The 26346-nt window shown below is 42.6% G+C and overlaps 1 protein-coding gene across 1 annotated transcript; it reads left to right on the forward strand.

Annotated features, from left to right (window-relative positions):
* Nucleotides 1-1097: 1097 nt before the first annotated feature.
* eef1e1 (eukaryotic translation elongation factor 1 epsilon 1) lies at nucleotides 1098-26346 on the forward strand. The gene is made up of 4 exons (XM_067981963.1): nucleotides 1098-1236; nucleotides 10743-10943; nucleotides 13735-13830; nucleotides 25116-26346. The coding sequence occupies exons 1-4, from the start codon at nucleotides 1144-1146 to the stop codon at nucleotides 25254-25256; spliced, it is 531 nt and encodes a 176-aa protein (XP_067838064.1). The 5' UTR covers nucleotides 1098-1143; the 3' UTR covers nucleotides 25257-26346.

The following is a 26346-nucleotide window of genomic DNA, read 5'->3' on the forward strand; positions in this document are numbered from 1 at the left end:
TAAGGAGGATCTCATATACTGTTGAATATCATTGGTCTGTGAGAAGACCTGTGGAGACTGGGGAAACACATTCTACTGGGGGAAGATGTATTGGCCTTCTGAGAGAAGATCTCGTTAGGGGGAGCTATTTAGAATAACAGAGGATGTGATCAGACTGGAGAAGCTGGGATTGTTCTCCTTAGAGCGGAGAAGGCTAAGAGGAGATTTGATGGAAGTGTTCAAAATCATTAAGGGTTTAGATAAAGTAAATAAAGAGAAACTGTTTCCAGTTTGGCAGATGGGTCGAGAACCAGAGGACACAGATTTAAGGTGATTGGCAAAAGAACCAAAGGCGACATGAGGAAAAACTTTTTTACGCAGCGAGTAGTTATGATCTGGAATGCGCTGCCTGAAAGGGCAGTGGAAGCAGATTCAATCGTGGCTTTCAAAAAGGAATTGGATAAATACTTAAAAGGAAAAAACTTGCAGGACTAACTGGATTGCTCTTACAAAGAGCAGGCACGAGCTCGATGGGCTGAATGGCCTCCTGCGTTGTAACCAATCTATGATTCTGTGACTGTATCGCACTGGAATAGCTCAATAGGCTGAGATGAGTCTGTTGCAAAGGAGGAGCTCATGAAGCTGAGGCAGGATGATCACAATGAGGAAGGATACGATCAGACCGAGGAAGAAAGTCATGATGTGGAGATGCCGGTGATGGACTGGGGTTGACAATTGTAAACAATTTTACAACACCAAGTTATAGTCCAGCAATTTTATTTTAAATTCACAAGCTTTCGGAGGTTACCTCCTTCCTCATTTTCCACATCGTTCACCTGAGGAAGGAGGTAACCTCCGAAAGCTTGTGAATTTAAAATAAAATTGCTGGACTATAACTTGGTGTTGTAAAATTGTTTACAAGAGGAAGAAAGTGATCAGGTTGCAGGATAATTATCATTGGGCTCCCATGAAGATTTGATAAAACTGGCGAGTGGCGGGGGGGGGGGGGGGGGGGGTGCAATTTCCCTCGCGCGCTGAGGGGGCGGGGCGGGGCGGGGGGAGGAGCCTGTTGCTACCCCCGCGGGTGGGGGTGGGGGGGCCTCAATCGGACCAATCACACTCGCCGTTTTATTGCCGGCTCCGGGTGGTGTGAGGAGCGATAAGATGGCGGCGCCGCTGGTGGAGTTGGCGTCGCTGGAGAAGACGCTGGGGCTGAGGGAAGGGAGCAAGTTGGGGCATAGCCAGGGCGACAGGCGGGTGAGTAAAGACTCCCCCCACCACCACCACCACCACCCCGGGGGGTGGGTGGGGAAGCACCGTGTGAGGAGAGAGAGAGACCCGACCCGACCCGATCCGGCGGGGCTCGAGTGAATCAGGGGCGGTCTCCAGGGCGCCTGGTGTGGGCGGAAAGTCATGCTGAGGTTCGCCCGTTGACGGTCGAGGAGCAGGAATCGGTGTTGGGTTTAAATACCCGTGTTCACGGTGAGGGTGAGGGTGAGGGGGGGGGGGGTCTGATGGATGCAGACTGTCACAGCCCAGACTGTCTGTATTATTTCCTGTCAAAAAAAACATCTGCGAATTATTTTCAGGGTCATTATTGTCTGGAACGTTAATTATTTGTGAATCTCCACTTTTTGGCTTGGCGCAAACCGGTATTGCGGCAATGATCATTCATTCTCCCCCCCCCCCCCCCCCACTGTGGGCAAAACACCTTGAGGCTCAGTCATGGTTATAAACCACACGCACTTGGATCTTTTCTAACATCTTATCATTTTATGATTTCAGCTGCATCTTTTGGTGAATGTATTTTTTTTTTAATCTGCCGTTCTCCCCGTTGTTATCCTATTGTACAATTCCCACTAGTTTAGAAGCACAGAAGTTTACAGCGCCGAAGGAGGCCGTTCGGCCCGTCGTGTCTGTGCCGGCTCTTTGTTAGATGCGATAATGATCCGTGCCTCAGTCATTCTTTGTGGCAAGGCATTCTGTGCTCCCAACGACTCCTGGATAAAGAAACTTCTCTTCTCGCACTCATAATGTCTATTAAGTCGATGGCCTCATGGATATGCAATATAGGGACGTTCTTTTTAGGTTGGAAAATAAGGCACGTTGTAAGGGCATCCAACCTGTGATGCCCCTAATGTTTGATCCTAATGTTAGACCAGCAATTTTGTGAGACTCCATGGATTCTTTGGAAATTACTATTACAAGGAAGGTCTAACCTGACAGATTGCTTGAACATTTGCAAAATGCGTTTGTCACTGGCTGTTGTTGCCCCCCCAAACTGTCTGCTGCTGAATGTCCCGGTTATAGAATAAATTCATTTAAGTAGGCTACCTCACCACTGCCTCCCAAAGAATAAGTCTAAACAGAAGGCAAGAAAATGGAGCAGTGGATCAGAGATTGGGTGTGGAGATGTGGGCAGAGTCAAATGCTTTGGGTTAGGAGGACACAATCCTACAGTCAGTAATTGTCTGAAGTTGGTAGGTGTTAGCATTGTTAGGTAGGATAGATGCCTTATGCAATGTGCCACACCATGATTAGGTATGACTAGTCTGTGCAACAATCAGAAGGGATAAACCTAACTATCTGATATGGAAAATGTGGAGCTGCAGATTACATTTTTGTCTTTCTAGAGAGTACTTTTCCTCTGCACAAGGAATCTAGTTTTATTCACCACCATGCTCTCTTCCTGTTCTGGCAGTTCTAGAGCTACTAAAACATTTAAAGCTTGAAGTCTGAAATATTACAGTTTTTTTGGTCAGCTGGATAAGAACAATGACTGGTAGGACAAGACCCTCTGGTCCATCCAGCCTGTCTCCCACATTGTGTGATACCTTGTGTATCACAATGTATACACTCTCCACTCCACCCAAAACCATGTGTTCTCCTGGAAGAAGTAAAAAAAACTGAGGCCAATGTGGGGGAGGGGGGGGGTCTCTGGGAAATTGCCTAGGGGAGTCAGAGGAATTGAAATAAGTCCAGGAGATCACTCTGGCCCTGATAATTCTATGCACCTACCTTTTATAAGAGATGATCTCCACCCCAGCCAGGAACAGGTCCAGCTCTCGCTTGGAGGAATTCATTGAATCAGCGTCCATTGCAGAAGCCGGCAACCTGTTCCAGAGGTCCACTATTCTGAGAAGAACCACCTCCTGACACCTAACCTAGATCTGGCCTTATAGAACTTAAAATTGTGACCGTCTGGTTCTCCCTAACCTATTTAATTGGAACAAACTGTCAACTGGAACACAATCTATTTCCTTCATCTTCATATAAATCTCGATCAGATCACCTCTAAATTGTAGAGTCCCAGCTCTTTTAGCCTATCTTGATCACTAAGATGTTTTAAGCTGGGAACTAGTCTCGTGGCCCTCCTCTGCACCCTTTCCAAAGCCTCAATGTCACCCACTGTGTGAGGAGACCAATACTGGACAAGTATACTAACTGAGGCCTGATCAAGGTATTGTGCAAGGACAAAATAATATGCTTTGCCTTATAGTCAAATGTCCCATAAATGCATCCCAACTCCCTATTCGCTCCAGCTATCACTTCACGGCATTGCTCGTGAATCTTTGGAGATCAATGCACGAGAACACCCAGATTTCTTTCATTCTTCATCTGCTTTAGTACTTTCCCCTGAAGGGTGCATTCAACATTTCCACATTTACCTTGCCCATGTGCATGACACTGCACTTTTCCAAGTTAAACATAATTTGCCAGTCACGAGCCCATTCCCCTAACACTTCAAGAACTGCCTGAAGCAGTTGAGTATTGCCTACAGTCCTAACACTCACACAAATCTTAGTATTATCTGCAAATTTTCAAATCGTGCCCCCAACACATTAATAAAAAGAGTAAAGGATGTCTGATGCGTGTGGAACCCCATCACTACATTTGAGTCTCCAAACCAAGTTCACAGAAATAGAATTTCTGTTTGCCTGCTACAGTGTGATATTCTCTCCCTGTAGGGACAGACCCTGCCTACCTAAGTCCAGAGTGCTTGCGTGCAGATTAACAGAGCACAACTTAGGAACCCCCTCCCCTCCAAGTGTGCATAGGAGTGCTGCTGGAGGTTAACCAACTGAATTTGAGAAGCCTACCAGCCAGAACATTTGTAAGCTTCCTCCTGCTTATCCAGCCAGGACCACCCTGTTAGGACATTAGCTTGCAGAGTTACCTGGAGCCCAGCCCCCAGAGGCAGTTGTATCCCGCCAGATTCCTTTATTGTGTCATCTTGGAACATCCCCATACCTTTACCAGTCCCCTACTTACCTTCCACTCTCCCAAAGGGTGAAAATCATTTGTTGGACTTTAGACCACTGCCAAGCATAGCTTTCAGCCATTGCTGGTACCAGCAGCTTCTTACAAGTGGCACATTAAGCAGCACAGCTCACTGTAAATCACCCATCATCCCTGTGCTCGCAGTCCTACATTGGATCCCGGTCTGGCAACGCCTCGAATTTAATATTCTCATCCTTGTGTTCAAATCCCTCCATGGCCTCTCCCCTCCCGATCTTTGTAACCTCCTCCAGCCCACCACCTTCAGATCTCTGGGCTCCTCCAATTATGACCTGTTGTGAATCCCCAAATTCCATCGCCCCACCATTGGTGGCCATGCCTTCAGCTGTCTCGGCCTTAAGCTCTGGAATTCCCTCTATATATCTCCGCCTCTCTACTTCTCCTTTTAAGATGCTCCTTTAAACCTACCTCTTTAACCAAACTTTTGGTCACCCCCTATCCTATTATCTCCTGTGTGGCTCGGTGTCAAATTTTGTTTGATAACTCTCCTGTGAAACACCTTGGGACGTTTTTACTACATTAAAGGTGTTTTATAAATACAAGTTGTTGTTGTAAATGAGTGAGTGCAGTGTTAGTAGGGGTACACCTCCTTCCGAGTTGCTTCCACTAGTTGAAAGTGTGGATTTTCAGCAGCAGTTGTTTGCCTGTGCAATCCAACTATCTTAGGCACTGAGTGCTGAATGTGTGAGCATTAATTATAATACCCAGTCTCGAGGCAGCATCTTCCAATAGCAGTCATGTAATTAGCTATATGACTGACCATGTCCAGGTTTGATCCAGAAACAAATTGTTGGGTGGACTTTAAACGGTAATACATTTCCTGTAAGCCCAGGTTTGTCACTGTTACATATGTCTGGAATCCTGCTTCTTTGGACACATATAGTTTTTTTTCATTCGTTCACGGGATGTGGGCGTCGCTGGCGAGGCCAGCATTTATTGCCCATCCCTAATTGCCCTCGAGACGGTGGTGGTGAGCCGCCTTCTTGAACCGCTGCAGTCCGTGTGGTGACGGTTCTCCCACAGTGCTGTTAGTAAGGGAGTTCCAGGATTTTGACCCAGCGACAATGAAGGAACGGCGATATATTTCCAAGTCAGGATGGTGTGTGACTTGGAGGGGAACGTGCAGGTGGTGTTGTTCCCATGTGCCTGCTGCTCTTGTCCTTCTAGATGGTAGAGGTCGCGGGTTTGGGAGGTGCTGTCGAAGAAGCCTTGGCGAGTTGCTGCAGTGTATCCTGTGGATGGTACACACTGCAAGCCACAGTGTGCCGGTGGTGAAGGGAGTGAATGTTTAGGGTGGTGGATGGGGTGCCAATCAAGCGGGCTGCTTTATCTTGGATGGTGTCGAGCTTCTTGAGTGTTGTTGGAGCTGCACTCATCCAAGCAAGTGGAGAGTATTCCATCACACTCCTGACTTGTGCCTTGTAGATGGTGGAAAGGCTTTGGGGAGTCAGGAGGTGAGTCACTCGCCGCAGAATACCCAGCCTCTGACCTGCTCTCGTAGCCACAGTATTTATATGGCTGGTCCAGTTAAGTTTCTGGTCAACGGTGACCCCCAGGATGTTGATGGTGGGGGATTCGGCAATGGTAATGCCGTTGAATGTCAAGGGGAGGTGGTTAGACTCTCTCTTGTTGGAGATGGTCATTGCCTGGCACTTGTCTGGCGCAAATGTTACTTACCAATTATGAGCCCAAGCCTGGATGTTGTCCAGGTCTTGCTGCATGCGGGCTCGGACTGCTTCATTATTTGAGGGGTTGAAAATGGAACTGAACACTGGACTGCTTTGGTTTTCTCATCACTACCCCTGTTTTGAAAAGGGGAAAATTGAGAATGGCCTTCAATTTCCTTTGATCTGCTTTATCTCAAGGGGGCTGGAATACAAAGGGGAGGAAGTTGTGCTTCATTTGTACAGAGTCTTGGTCACACCCCATCTGGAGTACCATGTTCGGTTTTGAGCACTGCACATCAGGAAGAATATGTTGGCCTTGGAGGGGGTGCAGTGCAGATTCACCAGAATGATACCTGGGCTTAGAGGGTTAAATCATGAGGTCGGGTTGCATAGACTTGGCTTGTATTCACTTGAATTAGAAGATTGAGGAGTGATCTGATCGAGGTGTTTGAGATGTTAAAAGGATTTGACAGCGTAGATATGAAGAAATGATTTCCTCTGGTGGGGGAATCAAGAACAAGGGGGCATAATCTTAAAATTATGCTAAGCCATTCAAGAGCGAAATCAGAAGCACTTTTTCAGAGATTCTCTCCCTAAAAGGCTGTAGATGCAGGGACAACTGGAGCTTTTAAGATTGAGATTGATAGATTTTTGTTAGGTGAGGGTATCAAGGGATATGGAGCAAAGGCAGGTAAATGGAGTTGAGGTACAGATCAGCCATGATCTAATTGAATGGTGGAGCAGGCTCGAGTGGTTGAATAGCCCAATGTTCCTATGTTTTAATGCATTCCACCTACCACAGGCTTTGCTTTCTACCTCTGGCCCTCATATATTATCATTTTAAATTATAAAGAATGATACTAGAAATATTTTGGGCCATTTTCAGGCCAGAAATTGGATACAGTTAGAGAGAAGCTAGAGAGCGCAGCAATTCTTCAACCTCTGGCTTGAGGAGCTCTAAATCCTCAGCTGCTTCTCAAAGGATCAGGCCAATGATTTATTACTTTAGCATTGTCAGTGTTTGTGCAATGCATAAACAAAATCTGTAGAGATCTGTTAAAACCACATAAAATGACATGAAAGTTTTATTTAATCTACCCCTGTGTAAGAGTGATAAGATTATGAACAGTTTTAGATTAGTTCTTCCTGTCTTGTGCCTCAGCTTTATAGTTTTAACATAGCACCTTGTGTGTCAAGTTCTCGCAGCAATGTTGTAGAATGGACTTCCGGCAAGCGTAGCTGATACTTCAAAATGGAGCTGAATAAAAACATTATTGGAGATCAGGATTGATGTTTATAGAGTGAGATACTCCAGGACACAATGGTTCCCCTCCTGCTAGGAGTGAGGATGTTTCTTTTGAGATTAAATGGGTTAAGTAGAATCCATAAAAGGTCAGTGAAGGAATTGACCGGTTGGACTTTGTTCCATGTTTTCTTGTGCAATTGACTCACCTCCACAATGCTACTTGTTGATTGTAAATAGGAATGTAGTTCATCAGATATATATTGTGCATCATAACTTGCAGGCAGAGAGTAGTGGGGTCACTAACCAAATGAGGACGCCCGGGATCATTTGCTGACAGAAAACCAGTTCTGAGACACATTAGAAACCCTGGCCACCTATATATTGTATGCCAGTGCACAGCAGAATACTTGTTATTGTGTGCACTGATGGAGCTGACAGCCGTAAAACTTGAATTATAAAGAAATTGACTTTTAGATGATTTCAAGGCTGTATTTAATTTGGGGGCTCTTCAAAGTTTGAGCAGCTCATCATCTAAACCTTTCAATTAGATGACTGTATTGTAATTTCTGTAAGGAGTTGATTATTCCCTCTATGTAGTCTGGATAGAATACGATTACCCTATAATCATCTGCAAATGATTCCCATGTGCAGATTATCCAAATTAAAAAGGGGTTGGGACCTGTCCTTATTCAAAGTATTCCGACACAGTATATTGAAAAAATTGATCTTCGTTAAAATATTCTTTGATTTTTTTTTTGGTTATAAAAAGTGCCAAATATTTTGTACCCAGCCAGAGCATGTTTTCCTGTGGTCAGGCAGCTCTGCATTGGCTTCCCAGGATGTCACTGCCCACAATGTAATCAGTGGTCCCATTCGGGGAGTACAGGGTTCCTCTTGTCAGTGAGATCACCAGAGCAACATAGCAGCAAGATGGTTTGATGTGGCAAGTCTCCCTTGGAGGTAAAGATTTGACATTTTTTAAAAAATATATTTTTATGAACCAGTATGTTTGTACTTTGAATAATGTATACTCCCCAAGACTTTACTTCCCCTTTAGTGATGTCGCTAAACTGTTAAAATAATGAAACAATTCCTGCGTCTGCCATCATCAATTGACACTTAATTGGAAGTTCCCTAAACCCACCTAATGTTTCACCCTTCCGGTGTAATTGTCGATGAGGTTTTCCAGTGTAATACGGTTTTGTGTAAAGAAATCACGCATCTTAAGTTTTAAGTGCACAACTTCTGAAAGAATTGTTATTGAAAAAGTATTGAAATAAAAATAACATGCCTAATTAATGGACTATAAAATAATGTGGCTATAGGTATAAGTCCATGTCTCAACAATCAATTGATGTTTATGAAGTGCTTCAAAGTGTGTCTGTTTCGAACTATAACAGTGTGATTTTTGGGACAATGTTAGAGGAGGGAAGGCAGGCAAAGGAGTGAGAAATCACTAGGACAACACAGAATAAGTGTCTAATTGGTTCCAAATATTAGATAACATTGACTATGTTGCTGAGGGGCAGTGATGGGGAAATCAATGAGATGGTGCAGCTTAGGAAAATAAGGGAGGAACCAGTGGTGCAAGTAGGAGATTTGATGGTGTGATATGTGAGTAGGTATTTCTCCCATAAAGGTGAGGTGACCAGGGCAATGTTTTGGGGGTACTGAGAAGATGGATAAATTAGTAGAGGAGCAGATGATGAGCCGTTGAAAGTTGTACATATGTACAACTAACATGAGAGAGACAGAGATGCTCAACAGTAAGATTTAGTATCAGTCGGTACAGCACAGAAGGAGGTCATTCGGCCATCGTGCCTATGCCAGCTCTTTGAAAGAGCTGTCCAGTTAGTTCCACTAAATTGAAGGAAAAGAAGATCTATGCATGAAAGCAAAGTGCATGGCTGAGGTACTAAATGAGTACTTTGCATCTATCTTTACCAAGGAAGAAGATGCTGCCAAAGTCACAGTAAAAGAGGAAGTAGTTGAGATACAGGATGGGCTAAAAATTGATAGAGGAGGTACTAGAAAGGCTGGCTGTACTTAAAGTAGATAAGTCACCTGGTCTGGATGGGATGCATCCTAGGTGCTGAGGGAAGTAAGGGTGGAAATTGCAGAGATGGTGGTCATAATCTTCTAATCATCCTTGGATACGGGGGTGGTGCCAGAGGACTGGAGAATTGCAAATGTTACACCCTTGTTCAAAAGGTCTAAGGATAAACCCGGCAACTACCTGCTCTTTCATTTGGCAGCTAACAGAGCTCACCGTTCTTTTTAGAGCAATTTCTGACCCATGGTGTAGCTTCTTAGAGGCTGCAAAGAGATTTGAATGTTATACTAGCAATGTTAATGAGAGGAATGCAGCATGTCGTACGGACTGTGAGTGATGTTTTTCCAAACAATTTTATTTTTATGGCTATGAAATCTCATTGGTAGGAACTGAAAATAAGTGTGTATGCTGGAAAGTTAAATAAATGCAAAGTCATAGAAATCTGCAGTATATCACACGCACAAAATCACAGCATTTTGCCTTTTACTGAAACATTTTTGTTGCATGTTATTTTACTTTGTTTGGAAACAGCAAAGCACTTTGAATTGTACTGGCTTCTTTATGCATTCAATCAGCAGGAATAAGAGAAATGCATTGCAATAGTAATAGCAGATACAAAAGACATCTGTTAACACTGCAGATTTCTGTGGCTGACATGGAGGCTTAGGAGCGAAGTTTCTACCATGATTGTTTTTGCCCCCCCCCCCCTTTGCCGGAAACTAAACCTGAACCCCACCCAAGTAAGATGCGACAACACCCCCTTTTGTGTTGCTAATTATTTCCTCTCGTGTGGAGTTGCTCATGAGCAAGAAGAAAAATAAATTTGTGTCTATTTTCCTGTAACTGGCTGTTGTCTCCCACACTTGCATTCTCTCCTATCCTGTGCATTGTCTTTCCTTTCTCCCCACCACCCCCCCCCCCCACACACACACACAGTTTCACTGTCATTTAAATTTTTAATTCTGTATTCTTTCCAATTATATCTGAAAGGCAGGCTGTGCACTTGAAGCAAAATGGTTGGTATTTTTAGAGAAACAATGAGTGCACAGTGTAGACTCTTCCTATTTTGTGTTGCTGATTAGTGAAATGCCATGTTCTATTATAGATGATAATCTGGAATACATCCCACAGTATTTAATGCTGTTTGGAACAATTACAGATTTATTATCTCTAGAGTAAACTCTCAAATAACTGGTCAAGCAGTGAGAATCAAGTCGCGTATTGGTACGAAGATCATAAATAGACCTAGTGGCACCAATGCATATATTAAGCGCAAAGTCTTATGTGGTCTCACTTCAATTGGTTCGTTGGGCAGCTATTCCTAAAGGATTTGTTTGATTTTTTTTTCACTATAAATTATCCATGTGATCTGTACATCAACTGTCGTTGTCTTAAGGCATTCTATGTGGTGATTTATTTGACTCTAAACCAATAAATGGCTGTTTCATTATTTCACTGCAGGAAAATGCTTCATTATATATTCTTTCTAACTTCGCAGGTCCCTGTGCTACAGACAAATAATGGGCCTGGTTTAGTGGGGTTGACTACCATAGCATCTCATCTCGTAAAAGTTGCCAAAAAAGAGGCACTCTTGGGAAGTACAGCAGAGAAGAGTGCTATAGTTCAGCAATGGCTCGAATATAGAGTGACACAGATAGACAACTGTAACAGTCAAGAGGATATAAGAATGATTTTAAAGGTGAGGGTTACCTTCAGTTTTGAATAGATGGCTGTTAATGAGATATTTTCCTAGGTTTCCTTTTTGCTTGCGAGACAGAGATATTTTGTCCTCCGTTTCAGAGACCGATGAAAAGGAGGACAAAATATAAAATTGTAAAAAGTTACGGCACAGAAGGAGGCCATTCGGCTCATTGTGCCTGTGCTGGCCGAAAAAGAGCCATCCAGCTTAATCCCGCTTTCCAGCACTAGGTCCGTAGCCCTGTAGGTTACGGCATTTTAAGTGCGTTGCGGGTTTCTGCCTCTACCACCCTTTCAGACAGTGAGTTCCAGACCCCCACCGCCCTGTGGGCGAAAAAATTTCTCCTCTGCTCCCATCTAATCCTTCTATCAATTAGTTGAAATCTATGCTCCCTGGTCACTGACCCCTCTGCTAAGGGAAATAGGTTCTCCCTATCCACTCTATCAAGTCCAGTCATAATTTCATATACCTCAATTAAATGTCCCCTCAGCCTCCTTTGTTCCAAAGAAAACAACCCCAGCCTATCCAATCTTTTCTCATAGCTAAAATTCTTCAGCCCTGGCAACATCCTCGTAAATCTCCTCTGTACCCTCTCTAGTGCAATCATATCTTTCCTGTAATGTGGTGACCAGAACTGTACGCAGTACTCAAGCTGTGTCCTAACCAATGTTTTATACAGTTCTAGCATAACCTCCCTGCTTCGGCTAATAAAGTATCCCGTATGCCTTTTTAATCACCTTATCTACCTGTCCTGCTACCTTCAGGGATCTGTGGAGATACATATCATGTATCATTTGTGCCCAAAGGCCAAATGATCTACTCAAGATCTGAACCAGCCAGTAGCAGGCTTGGAATAATGGCCTGAGTTTGACTCCTCTTCTGACTTTCATTTTTTCCTCTCCTCTCCCTCACACCACTCCGTAAGTAACCTTTACTCAGTGTTGTTTTGTGGCCCGCTAATCCCGTAAACAGCACCTGATCCCTGAGCTTATGGTTGAATCGTACAAAATACTGTGCTACTATCTTATGTAAGTTTCCAAACTAAGAATAATCTGGTTTCCTTTTTTCCTTGGAGCCAGCTGTCTTTGCACTGAAGTGGTGTGTGATTAGCTTCACAACGTGCTATGACCTCTTTTTCTGTCAACGTACATTTGATGAAAATGCGCTGTGGTTACTTTTAATAAATACCCAAATGGTATATGACACATCCTGTTGTCTACACATTATCAACTGATTTATTTAACAGTTCCTTTTGCAAAAGAAAGCCGCGTTTTATTTTGCTAATAATGTTATGGGTCGAACATTTTAGTGGTGACTCACAACTTCCACATCATGTCGAAACCACTCTTTACTCCATAGTTTCCTTGAGAAAGCACAGATAACTTGTGCCTTTGCTGTGAGACCAGCTAAATAACGATCTTGCACTTAGCTGCTGTTCCGGCCAAAATATTTACTGGGTTTTGAGATTTCCATTTGTTTTAAGGTATTTTCTCCTTTGAATCGTTCTGGACTATACACAGTCCTTTCGGGGAGAATTAATTTTAGTGCCGAAATTTGACAGCAGTTATCCTATATAATAAATCTGGGGTTGTGTGTGCAGAAGACAGCTTATTATGACCTGGAGCTACCTTATGTACTGTTACTGCGGTGACGTCGGCCTACCTGCTGTAACAGAATTACTGTTGTCATTAAATAATGTAGCAGAACTATTCCAATAAAGACTGCAAAGTTTAGACATGTCTTACCTGTACAGAATGTGATGTTCAGGTGCTAAGTTTTGAGCACCGCCTAAATATTTTTAACCCAATGAGTCTTTTTGGAAAGGAGGAAGTTCAGGTTTTCTTTTATTTGTCGTAAATAAAGCGTACCGTTTGGGATGACTCGTGACAGTCTATAAAAGAAAGAACTTGCATTTATATTGTGCCTTTCACAACCCAAAGCGCTTAACATGCTACTGTCCATATTGAGTGTTGATTTGTAATTATCAAGAGTTGACTATTGACAGTTGAATGCTAGACTTTACAATTGATACGCATACAAGTCTAGGACATGCAACCTGCTGTTTGTTGGTGTTTCCCAGAACATCCAGTGCCAACAGAGAAACAGACCCAAATCCCGAATAAAAGCTAATTCTGCCTTATATATCTTGGGTATGGTCTTGCATCCGTCTCCATTTTGACATCTGATTCATTTCATAACTGCTCATAATTAAATCAACAATGCATTATTCTGAGTAAGTTTCCAAAGGATATTAGGTCCAAATGATTTTTTTAATGAAATAATTAAGTGATCTATAACTGTGGACTATTGTCTATGTATCCATTACCATTTCCAGTACTTAAATTGATGACATAAATAAGGCCTATTAATTTATGTAGCTATAAAATTTTGCAGAATTTGCACAGTCCAGTTGTTACTGGTGTGAATTGTAAGGCTGTTATATTGCCAGTGGAGGAGGGGGTGGGAACACTCCAGTGCTATTGGCAGTCGTTATTCTCAGCAGCACAAACTTGGTAGACTGTGGTTCTATATTTTTTAATGCATTTACATTGCAGCCAGAGCAGTTCTTACCCCAGTATATTTGATCTGCCCCTTAAGAGAGTCTTTAATTTCGCCTGCATACTGTGTTGCCCGGCCAGGTCAAACCAGTGAGGAGCTTCTATAAACATTTTGTCCTCTCTGGCGTGGGTCATTAAGAATATCCTGTAGTTTAAAAGCAATGTCTTCTAACTGTTGGTGGTTTATTACGTACAGTACTCCTTCTACTCCTCCGATGTCTTTTGTTTTTTAGGAACTCAATTGTTATCTTGAAGATAAAGTATACCTGGCTGGAAACAGCTTCACTTTAGCAGATATCTTGCTGTACAATGGTCTTCATCCTATTGTGGTGAGTGTTTTGTAGAACCTTAGAAACTGGACTCTTGCACTAACTTAACCTCCTCTGGGAAAGATTATAAGGATTCTGTTTAATTACTATCAAATATTGAATTATTCTAACAAAATGTGAAAGTTTTTTTTTTAAATCCTTCCTGTTTTGAACGGTAGATGGTAAAAGTTTACACACCTTCAAGTGCTTTAATTTAGTAAAAATACCCAAGAATCCTTGGGGTTGCCAATTTAAAATGGTGGAATGTGACAGGACTCGATTGGCCTCCATTTTACATAGAAAATCATAGAATCATAGGTTACAGCATGGAAGGAGGCCATTCAGCCCATCGAGTCCGCGCCGGCACTATGCAAGAGCAATCCAGCTAGTCCCACTCCCCCACCCTTTCCCTGTAGCCCTGCAATTTTTTTTTCCTTTCAAGTACTTATCCAGTTCCCTTTTGAAGGCCATGATTGTATCTGCCTCCACCACCCCGGCAGTGCATTCCAGATCCTAACCATTCGCTGTGTTTAAAAATAAAAGTTTTTCTTGATGTCACCTTTGGTTCTATTGCCAATCACCTTAAATCTATGTCCTCTGGTCCTTGACCCATCCGCCAATGGGAACAGTTTCTCCCTGTCTACTCTGCCTAGACACTTCATGATTTTGAATATCTCTATCAAATCTCCTCTCAACCATCTCTGTTCCAGTCTATCCATGTAACTAAAGTCTCTCATCCCAGGAATCATTCCAGTAAATCTCTTCCGCATCCTCTCTAAGACCTTCACATCTTTCCTGAAGTGTGGTGCCCAGAACTGGACACAATACTCCAGTTGTGGCCGAACCAGTGTTTTATAAAGGTTCATCATGACTTCCACACTTTTGTACTCTATGCCTCTATTTATAAAGCCCAGGATCCCGTATGCTTTTTTAACCACTTTCTCAACCTGCCCTGCCACCTTCAATGATTTGTGCCCATATACCCCCAGCTCTCTCTCTTCCTGTACCCCTTTTAGAGCTGTGCCCTCTAGTTTATATTGCCTCTCCTCATTCTTCCTACCAAAATGTATCACTTCGCATTTTTCTGTGTTAAATTTCATCTGCCACATATCCACCCATGCCATCAGCCTGTCTGTATCCTCTTGAAGTCTATCACTATCCTCCTCACTGTTCACTACCCTTCCAAGTTTCGGGTCATCTGCAAATTTTGAAATTGTGCCCTGTAAACCCAAGTCCAAGTCATTAATATATATCAAGAAAAGCAGTGGTCCCAGCACTGACCCCTGGGGAACACCACTGTACACCTCCCTCCAGTCCGAAAAACAACCGTTCACCACTACTCTGTTTCCTGTCCCTTAGCCAATTCTGTATCCATGTTGCTACTGCCCCCTTTATTCCATGGGCCGCAATCTTGATGATAAGCCTACCATGCTGTACTTTATCAAACGCCTTTTGAAAGTCCATATACACCACATCAACTGCATTGCCCTCATCTACCCTTTCTGTTACCTCATCAAAAAACTCTATCAAGTTAGTTAAACACGATTTGCCTTTAATAAATCCGTGCTGGCTTTCCCTAATCAATCCACCCTCGTCCAAGTGACTGTTAATTCTGTCCCGGATTATTGTTTCGAAAAGTTTCCCCGCCACTAAAGTTAAACTGGCCTATAGTTGCTGGGTTTATCCTTCCACCCTTTTATGAACAAGGGTGTAACATTTGCAATTCTCCAGTCCTCTGGCTCCACCCCTGTATCTAAGGATGTTTGGAAGATTATAGCCAGTACCTCTGCAATTTCCACCCTTACTTCCCATAGCAGCCTGGGGTGCATCCCATCCAGACCAGGTGACTTATCTACTTTAAGTACAGCTAGCCTTTCAAGTATCTCTTTATCAATTTTTAGCCCATCCAGTATTTCAACTGTATCTTCTTTTACTGAGCCTTTGGCAGCATCTTCTTCCTTGGTAAAGACAGATGCAAAGTACTCATTTAGTACCTCAGCCATCTCCTCTGCCTCCATGAGTAGATCTCCTTTTTGGTCCCTTATCGGCCCCACCCCTCCTTTTACTACCCGTTTACTATTTACATGCATATAGAAGACTTTTGGATTCCCTTTTATGTTGTCTGCCAGTCTATTCTCATACTCTCTCTTTGCCCCTCTTATTTCCTTTTTCACTCTCCCTCTGAACTTTCTATATTCTGCCTGATTCTCACTTGTGTTATCAACCTGAGATCTGTCACATGCCCCTTTTTTCAGTTTCTTCTTTCTCATTATCTCTTTTGTCATCTAGGGAGCTCTGGCTTTAGTAGCCCTACCTTTGCCTCGTGGGAATGTACCCGACTGTACCCAACCCATCTCCTCTTTAAAGGTCACCCATTGTTCAATTACAGTTTTGCCTGCCAATCATTGATTCCAATTTACCCGGGCCAGATCTGTTCTCATCCCATTGAAATTGGCCCTTGTCCAATTGAGTATTTTTACTTTAGAGTGGTCCATGTCCTTTACCATAGCTATTCTAAACCTTATGATACTATGATCACTGCTTCCTCACTGACACTTGGCCCACCTCATTCCCTAGAACCAAGTTCAGCAATGCCTCCTTCCTCGATGGGCTGAAAACGTACTGGTGAAGAAAGTTATCCTGAACACATTTCAAAAATTCCTCCCCATCTGTGTCCCTTATTATTGTTATCCCAGTCTATATTAGGATAGTTGAAGTCCCCAGTTATCACTACTCTATAGCTTTTGTACCTCTCTGTAATTTCCCTGCAAATTCGTTCCTCTATATCCTTCCCACTATTTGGTGGCCTATAGAATACACCCAGTAGTGTAATGGCACTTCTATTGTTTCTTAACTATAACCAAATAGATTCTGTCCTTGACCCCTCCAGGACATCCTCTCTCTCCAGCACTGCAATATTCTCCTTAATCAATACTGCCACCCCCCGCTTTCTTTCCTTCCCTATCTTTCCTGAACACCTTGTATCCAGGAATATTTAGTCTCCAATCCTGCCCTTTTTTGAGCCAGGTCTCAGTTATCGCCACAACATCATATTCCCACGTGGCTGTTTGTGCCTGCAGCTCGCCAACCTTGTTTACCACGCTATGAGCGATTACACGCTTGCACTGCAAACCTTTCTTGTACTCTCTCTTAGTCTGATCCCACCTAATACTGTACTATTATTTGCATCCATTTACATCCATTATATTTTGGATGCTTTCTGCTGTCACTTGATTTGATTTCAAACATTGTTCTAGGGCCATGGTTTTAAAATCTCTGAGCGAACCCCTTGGAAATGTTGGCACTTCCAAGGGCCCACTGCCCTAACTACAAAAGACAGTGTTAGCTGCCCACAAGAAGGCAGTGTCATTGCAGAAAATGTTTCCGTATACAGCAAAAGAAGTCGCACGCCAGCAAGTCAACAAATTCAGAAATCGGATGTTGCAATATCTCTTCTCTTCCTGCGCCCCCTCCAGTTAAACCAAATATATTACTAGCTAACTGCACCCTTGAATCATTTTTAGACCCATCTATGCAGGTGCAGCTGACTTTAATGTGCTCTAACGGGTTAATTTTGTACATTAGATGTGTAAGCAAGTGGAACAGTTGATCTAATGCCTTTGCTACTTGTGTGGGTTACCTTCACATTCATGTAAAATGTGACATTGTAATTCAGTTGAACATTTTAACACTATACTGAGGAAACCTTGTACAACAAACTGTCAGGTTCAATAAGTTAAACAGTTCAATATGTTGTTATATCAACAACAAAACAAAATAGAAAGATTTGTGTACATAGTCAATGTTAGGTCCCCCTGGTAGATTTACCTCAAAACATTATTAGAGAATCTGTGCTTAAAATGAGGAATATACATAAATCATAAGCGGAGGTTATGCTTATAGTCAGCATTGATTTAACATTAGGGAGGCAGCTTGCAGCCTACAGTACTGAAATGTGTCTCTAAAATTTTTAATAAAGAGCATAAAATGCCACTGTAGAAATACTGCAATTTATCAAATCTTTTGAAGCTTGGAAGGTTAGTAGCACTTAATGTAATTACTGACACACATCTTCGATTTTCTAAATATTATAAAGTAGGATTAGAAAATCTGTACAGAGCCATCAAACGTTTAATTCAAAGTATTCTCGAAATCAAAAAAAATTAATCTTGTTCAAATTTAGATTTTTGTCATGCAGAAATGTGACATTTTCCATATCGGCCATCCTAGAGGCCTGATTGGGATTGACAATTTAGTGCCAATTAGCATTGAATTATGGGGCAGTTTTGCTTCTGTGCACCATTACCCACGAGGACTTGATTTGTTACTCTTGTAGCTGGCAGAAACAGGAGACATCAGCCCAGGATTCTGGGCTGTATCCAAGCCCATATTTCAGAAGTGTGATGACTGTTTTCTTTCGCGGCTGGGAGCAGTAGTTAATCCAAAATACAGGTGGCAGCAGCAGCATCACTCATGAGTGTTGTTTACGTGAGAGTAATAGTAGCTACGACACAAATGGTTTTTATTTAAGGATCGTTAAATTTAATTTTCATTGGCTGTTTTTCTCCGTGTTAAAAAGCATGAGGAAATCGGTGGGGGGGGTGGGGAAGAGAGAGAATCTGTCTCCTTTTTTAAAAAAAAAAAAATACCCCAGGGTACATTCAGAGTAAATCAGTTTTTTTAATTTGGAGCACTGCTAAAGCTCAAGGAAATGAGCAAGGGACTAAAAAAAACACGGCTAAATGACAACCCAAAATTCATGGCACGTTCACAGACACCACTTTTATGGGCCTCAAAGGCAGTTCCAAAAGTTGTGGAAGCATATGCTCGCACCAGTAGTGTTAAGTTACATTTACCAAGATTAGTTTGTCTAGAATCCTGGATATAGCCAAGTCTGGAAAAGGTTTTCTCACCATCAGCTGAGCCAGGTGGGACTCTGGCAATGCGAGAAGCTCTCTGCGGAGTCCATTTTCCAAAACTTAATAGGTATCATCATGTTGTCTGGAGCAGACCTGGCCAAGCATGTGTGCAATTTACTTTCTAGTTTTGCTTTGGCTTCACCACAAAAGACACAATCACACAAAAATGCTCACTGAATTCGGCAGATGAGGGCAAAATGTTTCCAATGGGAATGGAACAGCACAGTAATCACCTTCCAGAATGAGTATTTTACTGTTGAATACCCTAAGACATGTGAGCACAGTTTAATTCCACCTTTGATAGCTTCTGAGAAACAGACTGGAATTCCCTTGTCATTCTGTCTTGCACAGAAAATGACAACATCAACACTGGAAGAGTTGTTCATTCTGGAATTTGTGTGGTTCTGCGCTGGTGTCTTAAGTTCAGCCGAGACTTTGATAGAATGCAATAAATGCATTCATGAGCGTTGTGCCTACAGAGGAAGGAGAGGGGTTCCAGTACCTTCTGCATCTTGTACAACAACCCAAGGGTCTTGATTCTGAATTTCAGTTTTGTCTGCCTAAAGTTACCTCAATTATTGAGTTATCTAGTAGAATTTTCGAAGACTCTGCTTTTTTTTGTCAAACTCTAGTTTGTTTAAAAGGTAAATTAAAACACTTCATGCCTTTTGAACAGTCACTGCAGCGAAATACAATCTGAACCATCTTGTGGAAACCACAGCTGTTGGCAAGCCTCTTTCTATGTGGTCTCTTCACAAACATCATTAAACACGTTCTCACTCTGTTCACATACTTGAATCGGTAATGATGAGCTACCACAGTCGTTATTTCAGGAATATCTGTTGCGTGAGACACAGTGGCATGCAGGAGACGAGCTGGACGTGAAATGGGAACCAGATGTGGGTTGCCATTTAGCTTTGCACTGCGGGGAAATAAAGTCTAAATTCACAGTCGCTGCTTCGTGCCACGTAAGATAGTACTGTTCTAATGGCATAACTGCACATCTGACAACTATTTGCAGCGGTGACAAAATCCATATCGGCCAACACAAGTGCAGGTTTCTTCATAACGATCATAAAAGACAAACTACATCACTGCTGGACGGTCAAGAATATCAAGTAATTAACTGCAAATTAAGGAACTCCCAACATTTCTGACCAACCATGATTTTGTCACTCAGGCCGTCATCATTGTCCCATCAGTATTTTCTGAAGGTTGGAGGGATTGGGCATGATTTTTGCTGCTGGGCAAAATGTCCTTAGAAAATCACAAACAGGCCTTCAGCAAGACTCATTAGTTGGCCTGAATTCACACGCAACACTCTGCTCATCCTGATTTTTCTGATGAGCATGTAAAAATGCTGCATTCAGACCATTCTTGCCCCTGGTTTTGTACTTATCTCAGATTTTTCCATCCCCTTGTTATCCCTTATACAAGCATTCACAAAATTTGCAACATAGACACTCCACCTCAATCCTCTGCCTTTTAGTATTTTGCTCACTTCAACACATAATCTGCCACTGATTCACATTTTCCGACTGTTGTCGTCATTAAACAGCGCAAAATAATCATACTAATGCTCTTTCCCCAGCTCTCACATGCACCCTACAGCTTGGGCCACAATTCAATAAGCTACTTGGACAAAAAAATCCACTTTCCCCCTTTTGTATATTAAAAAAAAAACAATTGCAAAGCTTCCTTTTCTTTTGTGCAGAAAATCAGGCACTTAGGCGCATGCGGATTGTGTGCAAAACATCAGCAAGACACATACCGCATGCAGTGTACATGTTGATATGGATGCAAAGCATGCGCATTGCTGGACCCAACTTTCGGTAGTAAGTATTGGGAAGGCGAGTTGACAGATTGGGAAGAAATAGTATTTTTTAAACTCATCTACCACCCAGAAAAAAATGAGAATATATAGTGAAGATTAGTAAAGGAACTAATTTAATCCTTTGTCATAGAGTCATAGAGTTATACAACACGGATAGAGGCCCTTCGGCCCATCGTGTCCGTGCCGGCCATCAAGCCCTGTCTACTCTAATCCCATATTCCAGCATTTGGTCCGTAGCCTTGTATGCTATGGCATTTCAAGTGCTCATCCAAATGCTTCTTGAATGTTGTAAGGTTCCTGCCTCCACAACCCTTTCAGGCAGTGAGTTCCAGACTCCAACCACCCTCTGGGTGAAAAAGTTCTTTCTCAAATCCCCTCTAAACCTCCCGCCTTTTACCTTGAATCTATGTCCCCTTGTTATAGAACCCTCAACGAAGGGAAAAAGCTCCTTAGTATCCATCCTATCTGTGCCCCTCATAATTTTGTACACCTCAATCATGTCCCCCCTCAGCCTCCTCTGCTCCAAGGAAAACAAACCCAATCTTCCCAGTCTCTCTTCATAGCTGAAGCGCTCCAGCCCTGGTAACATCCTGGTGAATCTCCTCTGCACCCTCTCCAAAGCGATCACATCCTTCCTGTAGTGTGGCGACCAGAACTGCACACAGTACTCCAGCTGTGGCCTAACCAGTATTTTATACAGCTCCATCATAACCTCCTTGCTCTTATATTCTATGCCTCGGCTAATAAAGGCAAGTATCCCATATGCCTTCTTTACCACCTTATCTACCTGTTCCACTGCCTTCAGGGATCTGTGAACTTGCACACCAAGATCCCTCTGACCCTCTGTCTTGCCTAGGGTCCTCCCATTCATTGTGTATTCCCTTGCCTCGTTAGTCCCTCCAAAGTGCATCACCTCGCACTTTTCCGGGTTAAATTCCATTTGCCACTGTTCCGCCCATCTGACCAACCCATCTATATCGTCCTGCAGACTGAGGCTATCCTCCTCGATATTTACCACCCTACCAATTTTTGTATCATCAGCAAACTTACTGATCATACCTTTTACATTCATATCCAAGTCATTAATGTAGACCACAAACAGCATGGGACCCAGCACCGATCCCTGTGGTACCCCACTGGCCACAGGCTTCCAGTCACAAAAACAAATTGTATAAATATCCAATTTCTTGATGTTTCCATTTATACAGTAAGCAGGTTGTAGTTATTAGTTTAATTTTTCAATATTATATGAAGTAAATATTGACACCACTGTGTCAGTCAGTGAGTTGGACAGGGCTGGGTTCACAGCCGGACTTGCAGCAAACAGAGTCCCTACGAACTACAGCAAACAGAACTCATGACTGATACTCCAGCAAAATGCAATGAGAGGAGGATAGTTTCATAATACAAATTATGTGCATAAAATTAATCCTAGTTACTTACAGCAGTGCGGTCTCCAGGCGTGATTGACGGGGGAACAGTGGTGTCACTATATGCAGCCCACTGTTGCTTTAAATTGTTTCCTGTGGGCTTACTAGTTTGTATGTAGTTAGAGACGGCAGTGCAACAGATGTGATATGGTGGAATCCTATGTGGCACTGTGTAAGACCAGGAGTTGAAGAGAGGTTATTTAGAAACTTTTACAAAATGTTGCAAAGGCTCCATTCCCATTCTCAGCTATGCTACTAAGATTCAGTGTTGTATACATCCACTCCCACCCCCCCACAGCCATGTGATCTCATGGGAGAAGCAAAAAAAGAGAAAAACCCAGGGACAATAAGGGAAAAAGTACTGTGGAAAAATTCCTCTCCGACCCCCTCAGATGATCGTATCCCGTCCAGGAGATCACGTGGACCAAGTGTTGTCTACAAAGCCACTTACCTTCTATATGATGCGATCTCTGCCCCAGTCAGGAACCAGTCCAGCTCCCCTTTGAAGGTGTACAGAAAGTCAGCACCCACCACACCAGCCAGTAATGCACTCCAGAGGCGCTCAATTCTCTGGGAAAGGAAGAACCGTCTAATATCCAGGCTATTCCTACCCTTCCATAGTTTAAACACATGTTCCCTGTTCCTCCCCAATCTGTTATACTTTTAAGTCCTCTCACCATAGAGGGAGCTGTTGACACTCTCAGACATAATTTTCAAGCTATGCCCATGGCCAGCTGCCCTGCCATTAAATGTAAAATATTTTATCTTTCAAACTTTTTATAAAATGAATGCAACTTTTGGAGCTAGCCACAAATTAAACAAGTGTGGTCTCAACAAATGAAATCAGGCTTCAAGGGAGTTATGATAGCCAAGAATTAAATATATAAACACGGCCTCAATTCATGGAATCTGCTCTAAATCCCACATTCTCACTGTCTGCCCACAACCCATCTCCAAACTATTCCCTTCACCCAGACACCATCATCCAAACTTTTTTCCCCATGACTCACTACACGTCCCCCTCAACTACTCATTATGACTATATTCACTACCTGCCCCCACAGATTACCACGCTCCACAATTACTCACTTCCCTAACTCGATTCTTACTAGCCTCTACTGCTCGTCATCATTACTTACTGCCCCAGTCCCCCCTCCCAGTACGGTCCTACCTCTTCAACTATTTACCATCGCTCTCATCGTTTCACTGCTCAATACTCTATCTCAACTACCCATCCACCATAAAAATCCTCAATTCTTTCCTCTGCCAACTATTCACTCCAAACGATTCAATATTCTGCACCACACCTCGCATCCCTTGTCGCCGCACTGGACCGTTCTCCAAGGCGGCAGCCCAAACTGACCTCCAATCCCCATTCACACCAAGGAATAATATGGGGCTCCTCAGCTAATGTGAGAGTCCCCTTTAGGGAATCTCGTCTCTGCATGAAGAAAAGCAGTGCTCCTAGCGGTGACCAGAAACCAATCTGTGTGTCATTTAAATAAGCCTTTTCCTGCTCAATGCTGGAGAAGCCATTTAGTTTCTTCTTTGTCTCACCCCACCCAGCTGAATGCCATAGCTTCTCCCCATCTCACTCCCTCTTGCTACTTTGCACCCTTGCCCCAAGTACCAGTGCCTTCTTGCCCTCACTCCTATGCTGCGTCCACCTCCCCACTCCACATCGAGCACCCAAGCCTTTGCCCACTCTTGTCACTGCTGACCAAATCCTTATTGCTTTGCTTTTACAGTGGCAGCCTGCAATCCCTTTCCACTGTGCCCATCCCCCGGATCACCCCGCCAGCATTACCACTTCTAACAAGCCACCTTCCCAGTGCTCCCACAGCCTGACACTCCCGTCCCAGTCCTCCTGCACCTTAGGTCTACTCTCTCGCCACTGCCATCTCCCCTTCCCATAACCCATCTCTTACCTTCCCTCATCCTGGAACATGTTCCATGCTGACTTCATCTGTATCCTGAACTTTAAATTAGGTAAGAAATAAAATGAACTGCATACTTAAAAGAGCATATAATAAAGCCACTGATTTACACTTTCCACGTGAATATGTACCTAATCAAGGAATTCAAATTTTAAAAAACACCGTCCCCCAAAACCATGTAATAATACAATTTCACATGTGATCATTGTACATATATATTGTACATTACATGGGTTAAAGCCATGTTTCCTTCGACTTGACATGAGAAATGCCAAAGGAGATCGCCGGTCAGTTAAAGATGTTTATGATTGCATGTAGTTCAGGGTGAAGAATTAGTGCTTCCTACATTTTAGTGATGCCTGGAGGCAATAAACTTCTACCAGTAACCCTTGCTTTTTTTAAACTAGCAGTTAATTTTAATGTGCCCTATAATTTTGTGCATTGGGCATGAGAACAATAGGAATGTGGAACACTAATGCATAGTATGGTTACTTTTGCAAGTTGCCTTTACATTTGGTCATGCTCGAGCATAATCATAAACCATCATGAACATGAACTCAGCTTATTGTATAATACCTACTTCACTATACACCCCAGAATTTTTTTTATTGATAAAAGCCTTCCCTTGCATGTGAACGCACACTGTAGGTTTTGTTGACTTGTTTGTTCCTTCTACCTCATTTTCCTGCCGTTTTTTTAATCTTCCCTCCTGAATGTGGCCAGCCTTGTACCCCACCCACGTAGTTATTACTCATGAGAGCTTGGACAGTATATATTGGCAAGCGGTTGAACTGTGGGGGCATCGCATGTGAACCCAATTCTGTCTTCACTTGAGCACTTTCTATCAGAGATTACTAGATAGTAATTGGGAGCTGGGACCCTAGCTGCGATCTCCCTTGTGACCCCCCCAGGATTGAAATAGTGAGTTGATTTGTGAACATTTGCTGATTCTAGTGTAAATGAGAACAATTCAGTACTCTCCGCCACATCCCCAGCTGCCATCAATGAATGACGCACACTGGCCAGGTATCCAGTCTGGGTCATTTCTAGTCTGAGTGACTTAGTGACACACCATATGTTCATTTGCCTATTAACCCATTTGGATCTATAAGTGTCTAAGTAAAGCAACTCTTTATTGAAGCTTTGATCTGTTGTTGTTAACAACTTTTAAAATGTTTATTTCTAGGCTGGACTAAGCCATGAAGATCGAGAGAAATACGTGAATGTGTCCCGGTGGTTCAACCATATCCAGCACTATCCTGGAGTCAGACAACACTCTGCTGCTGTCATCTTCGTGAAGAATAGGCTCTATCCTACCGTCCACTAGGAAAGCTGCACGCAGTCTTCATGAGTCGTGCTGAATCTGAACATCTGCTTGTCAGGATTGAAGTGGTGAGGGTTGACATGGGCACATTTGCTGATTCTAGCATACATGAGAACAAGCCTCTTGTTCTTTTGTCTGCCTGATGTGTTTGCTTTAGGTGAAAATGTAATGCACAGCAAGTTATTTTTAAAATTCTATTTGTTTTGTTATTTAACTCCAAAATTAGGTACAGTGTCAACATTACAGGTTTTGTCTGCTGTGCTACCATTTCTGTTTTCCCAAATCATGTTAAAAATGGTTGTGCAAAGTTGGCATGAGTCTTATTTCTGAGCATTTAGGATGGTGCAGGGGAGCTAGAAATGCTAACCTGCTTGTTCATTGTACAAATAAGGTTTTTGGTGTAATCCAATAACTAAAGGAGTCTTTTTTTAAAAAAAATCTGTGACTAAACTATCCCAGTTCACATTGTTAAATGGAAATGGCTGCAAGTTACCAAATTTGGAGCCCAGATTGTTAAGAAAATAAATGCAGCATGCAGAATGGGTGAATGATGTGTTTGCACACTCTATGCACGCCATTCAGTCATTTGAGGAAAGATTAAAACATTCTTAAACTACTCTACCTATCCCACCTAATACTAGTGATGAATTGGACAGTGATATTACAGAAAGAGCTTGTTACCAAGCATTACGTTTGATTGTGGAGATTTAAATGGTGGGGTGCTGTTCAATATTCATTTCTAAATATTTCAACCAGCTAACAGTTTTTTCTTGTTAATTGTGACTCAGAAAATAAGTTCCATAACCAACCTATTTTGCATAGTTTTACATTATTTTAAAATGTATATTGTTTATATTTTTAATTTAAGATTGGTGAAAAAGTGCCAATTCTAAAGAAGTTGTCAAAGGGAGCCAGCAACCTTAGCTCGACTGTGAAGATCACTAACTTGTGACTATCATCTGATGCAGTTTTACAAATGCCTCTAGTAAAGTAAATGTATGTAGTGACCATTTTACATTAAATGATCAGTATTTATTGGTGGGTGTCTGGAATTAGTACTCTAAGGTATATTAAAATAAATCATACATTTGAA

The sequence above is a fragment of the Heptranchias perlo genome, chromosome 3 (assembly GCF_035084215.1).
Source record: "Heptranchias perlo isolate sHepPer1 chromosome 3, sHepPer1.hap1, whole genome shotgun sequence".
Classification (NCBI taxonomy): Eukaryota; Metazoa; Chordata; class Chondrichthyes; order Hexanchiformes; family Hexanchidae; genus Heptranchias; species Heptranchias perlo.

Coding starts and splice junctions, on each gene's coding strand:
- eef1e1 (XM_067981963.1), top strand. CDS start 1,144: ATGGCGGCGCCGCTGGTGGAGTTGGCGTCGCTGGAGAAGACGCTGGGG. Junction 1,237..10,742: donor ATAGCCAGGGCGACAGGCGG/GTGAGTAAAGAC, acceptor CTAACTTCGCAG/GTCCCTGTGCTACAGACAAA. Junction 13,831..25,115: donor ATGGTCTTCATCCTATTGTG/GTGAGTGTTTTG, acceptor GTTTATTTCTAG/GCTGGACTAAGCCATGAAGA.